Source organism: Myotis brandtii, unplaced genomic scaffold, assembly GCF_000412655.1.
Source record: "Myotis brandtii unplaced genomic scaffold, ASM41265v1 scaffold357, whole genome shotgun sequence".
NCBI classification, from domain to species: Eukaryota; Metazoa; Chordata; class Mammalia; order Chiroptera; family Vespertilionidae; genus Myotis; species Myotis brandtii.
Window position 1 is genome coordinate 657456 of NW_005363729.1, and position 4082 is coordinate 661537.

The window sequence follows — 4082 nt, forward strand, 5'->3', positions numbered from 1 at the left end:
CCTCCCGAAGGGGAGCTCAGTTGGAGTCCCCGCTGCCCCGAGACCTCCTGTGGCCCCACTGCCCCGTCGGGCATGGGCTTCTCAGCGTGCAGGGCCTCCGGTGCTGGGCTGCTCTGTGGTGCTTGCCACAGGCCCGAGTCCCAGGCAGCTTGGCCACGCCAGGCCCTGAATACCCTCCATCCTTTCCACGCTCTGAGTGCTGGCAGCCGGGCACCCCCCTCCCCGCTGTGTCCCCAGTCTTGGCAGGGGGGACGTTTCCCGGGAGGGTGGCCCCTGGATTCCGTTCCCCATTGCGCATGTTCCGCGCGGAGAGCGCCTCTGAGCAGCCCTGTGCTCCTGGGGGACTTCACTCCACGTCCGTGTGGGCCTGTGGCCTGTGCCGTGCGGCTGCAATGGTCGTACAGCTGCCCGGCCGTCTTGTAGCCTTTCTGCCTCGGGTCTGGTTCTGCTGCTGGGCTCCTCGCGGGGACGGGCAGGAGCTCTGTGGGGAGGCCGGACCGGCTTGCGGTTCCACCCACAGCAGCCTGCGCTCCTGCTGGGCAGGGGCTGTGCCACCCTCCTGGTTCTCCGGGGTGGGCCGGGCCCCCTGGCTCTCCGCAGCGTTGGGTGCCCTGCCCAGTCGCTCTGCCCTCTGGATTGCAGTGGGCACTGCCCCCTGGTGGCCAGCAGGAGGCTGCATGCCATGGCCAGCTGGTGGGGTTCGCCCTGGTGCAGCCGAGGGTCCGGAGGCGGTGGCCTTTGGGGTGGCCACTCCCCAGGGCTCACACCCGGCTGATCCGAGTCTAGTTGGCTGTTGATTATCTACTCTCACCTGGGGGCTCAGGAGACAGGGGCTTGGGGTTCTTGGCCCACTGATTGGAGTGTGGTTTGGGGTTGGTTTTACCTTGTCTTCCTGAGTTTCTTTATTTGTCAAGTGGGGTTGGCCCTTCTCACTACCTTGCTGCCTTGAGAGCCAGCCACTTCGGGCACATGGTGGAAGGTGCTTTTTAAAAAACATATATTTATTTAATTGATGTCAGAGAGGAAGGGAGAGGGAGAGAGACAGAAACATCAATGATGAGAGAGAGTCATTGATGGGCTGCCTCCTGCACACCCCTCACTGGGGATTGAGCCCGTAACCCGGGCCTGTGCCACGACCGGGACTTGAAACGTGACCTCCTGGCTCACAGGTCAACGCTCAACCACTGAGCCCCGCCGGCCGGGCTGCAGGTGCTTTGAAAGTGCCCGGCCCTGGGCGGTGCGGGATGGGGTGGGGCTGAGCCCCCCGGCCCTGGGCGATGTGGGATGGGGTGGGGCTGAGCCCCCTGGCCCTGGGTGGTGCGGGATGGGGTGGGGCTGAGCCCCCCGGGCCTGCTAACCCCGCCCACTCTGCTGTTTCCCAGGACTTGGCCATGTACATAAATGAAGTGAAACGGGACAAAGAGACCCTGAAGAAAATCAGCGAGTTCCAGAGCTCCATAGAGAACCTGGTAAGTGCCGGCTCTCCAAGGAATGGAGATTGTTCTTCTAAATGTATTTTTACTGATTTCAGAGAGGAAGGGAGAGAGAGAGAGAGAGAGAGAGAGAGATGAGATGAGAAGAGAATCATGGATCGGCTGCCTCCTGCACGCCCCCCACGGGATCCAGCCCACAACCCGGGCCTGTGCCCTGACGGGAATCGAACCGTGACCTTTGGTGCATGGGACAACACTCACTCAACCGAGCCACGCCGGCCGGGGCCAGAGAGTGAAGATTAATCATGTCCACGTGCTACATGTATTTTTAAAATGTCTTTCACGATCTCCATATTGAATAAGCGGAAGTGTGAGAACACCCTTGTCTGGCCGGGTCCTGGGAGCTGGTGCAGCCCTGACATTCCGCCCATGCCAGCCAGCCTGGTGCCCGGTGCTCACAGGTGGCCTGCTGCCCAGGGGCAGGCCCGCGGGAGACGGCACCAGCCACCCCTCCCCCTTCGGCCTGGACCGAGGACTCTCTTGGTCCAAGAGGCTGTGGCTCCCAGGGGGCCTGAGGGTCCTGTTTCCTGGACCCTGGCCCACCCTCGCCCCCACTGGCCCCTGGGGACAATGGAGCGTGTGTTCTTGCTGCCTGGGAGCTGCCCTTGGGTTCTCCCCTCCCCCTGGGCGTCAGGCAGGCACCTCACGGGACCCTCTCAGAGTCACCCTTGGGCGTTGGGTGCCACTGTGACCTGCGGGAGAGGAGCTGGGCCATCGGAAGCGGGCACCCCCTGCTTGTCCCAGCCAACGTCTCGCCGACCTGCCAGTGCGTCCCCCAGCGCTCCTCCACTTCCTCTCTGTCGACACGTGGGGCACATCCTTCTTTGTTGGGGGTCTGTCCTGTGCATTGCAAATGGCCCACTAGATGCCCATAGCACCCCCACCCTGGGGGCCCAGTGATGACCAAGCACGTCTCCAGGTGGCCCCTGGGCACAGAACTGGCCCTGGCTCAGAGCCGCCGGCCTGCATGACGCACCCTCGTCCTTGAACTCGGCCGGTCCCGCTGAGTCTGTGGAAGTCAAACCCATGCAGAAGCTTCGGGCAGAGGAAGCTCCCGGGTGCCCAGGCCCCACCTGGTGCCCATTGCCCATTCCTCACCCCCGGGGTCGAGAGAGCCCAAGGGGGACCCCTGTGCACACGCGCCTGAGGACGCCCGTACCGTGTCCGGGTGAAGGAAAGCCGTCAGGGTACAGCGTTAGGGTACAGCTCCGTTTTCCTTCCTTTAGAACAAAATCAAGCGCCCGGGGCAGGGGGCAGGGACAGGGCCCGGACTGGGGTGCAGTGGCTTCGGCGCCTGGCGGAGCGGGGCCGGCAGGGTCCCTGGCAGCAGCATTTCCTCGATGCCCCATGATGCACGGCATCACTTTTACATGAAAAAAGACGGTTTTTGTTGGTTAGTTAACCATTTTCGTGTAGCGTCTGAGTAACACTTGTTCCTGAAGAAACAAAACTACGGCCCGGCGGCGAGCAGGCGCCCCGCGCAGCCGCTCTCTCTCCGGAGCCCCGTCCCCCGGGCAGGCGGCGGCTCGTCCTGCACGTTAGAGGCGAGACGTGGAGGCTCCGAGGGAGTCGCTGTGCAGGGTGCTCAGCCCTCCCTCTGAGACACCGAGCTGCTGTGCTCTGAGTCTGGCCCTGGCAGCTTCTGGAAAATTCCGAGAGTTCAGAAGAAGATGCTGAGACCCGTCCATTGGAGCACCACGCGGACACGGCCTCCTCAAGGTTGGGGAGGCCAAGGAGGGCTTCCTGGAGGAGTCGTGTCTGAGCAGCTGAGGGTCAGCATTCGTGCCGGAGCCAGGCAGAGGGCAGGGCTCAGCCTCCCTGTCTGCGTGGACCACACAGGACCGTGTCCAGAGACCATCTCTGAACCAGAGCAGAGCAGCCGAAATGCAAGCCTCACGGAAAACGGGAACGGAACCTCCGCAAAGCAGAGCGGGTGTGACAGAAGCCTGTGCCGTGGAAGACGAGCAGCTGGCAGGACCAACACCCGCCCGCCTCTGTCTGTCACACGCCCTTTGTGCCCTTGAGCTTGGTTTTCGGGCTGGGCGTCTGGCCTTTCCTACCGGGTCCCTGCTCGGCACCGCACCACGGCGGCCTAGGGCATCGCCCACCGTGAATGGCTCTTTGTTCCTGGGAGATGAAGGCAGGCCCGGCGGGCTGGGCACAGGAGCCTGCAGGGCCATTCCTCCGGCACCCGCTGTCCCTTGTCCGAAGCACCAGCCAGGCCCCACCGGGTTCTTTCGCTGGGTTTCCGCCTCCGTGGGATCGGCCCCTTGGGCTGGTGCACCGGGCCTGCCTCCGGGCAGGGGATGGGACGGGCCTGCCCTGGCACAGCTGACAGCTGACAGCCTTCCCGTCTTTCCAGCAAGTGAAGCTGGAGGAGTTTGGGCGGCCGAAGATCGACGGGGAGCTGAAGGTCCGGTCCATCGTCAACCACACCAAGCAGGACAGGTGAGCGGGGCGGGCGTCCCGGGCGGTGGCCCCAGCCCAGCCAGGCACCTGCCCCCACGGCGTGGAAACGGCTTTTCTGCTGGAAAGAGTTGCCTGCCCGCTTGGCTTTGTGTTGCTCCGTTTTAATTGCTTCCTTCCTTC

General features: G+C 63.7%; 1 protein-coding gene across 1 annotated transcript in view; it reads left to right on the plus strand.

The window, feature by feature from the left end:
* Window positions 1-4082, plus strand: part of VAV2 (vav 2 guanine nucleotide exchange factor) — a 78952-nt gene that overhangs the window by 57248 nt on the left and 17622 nt on the right. The window contains exons 13-14 of the mRNA XM_014544219.1: window positions 1383-1469; window positions 3856-3941. Coding sequence (XP_014399705.1) covers window positions 1383-1469; window positions 3856-3941 — 173 coding nt within the window. The remainder of the gene's footprint in view (window positions 1-1382; window positions 1470-3855; window positions 3942-4082) is intronic.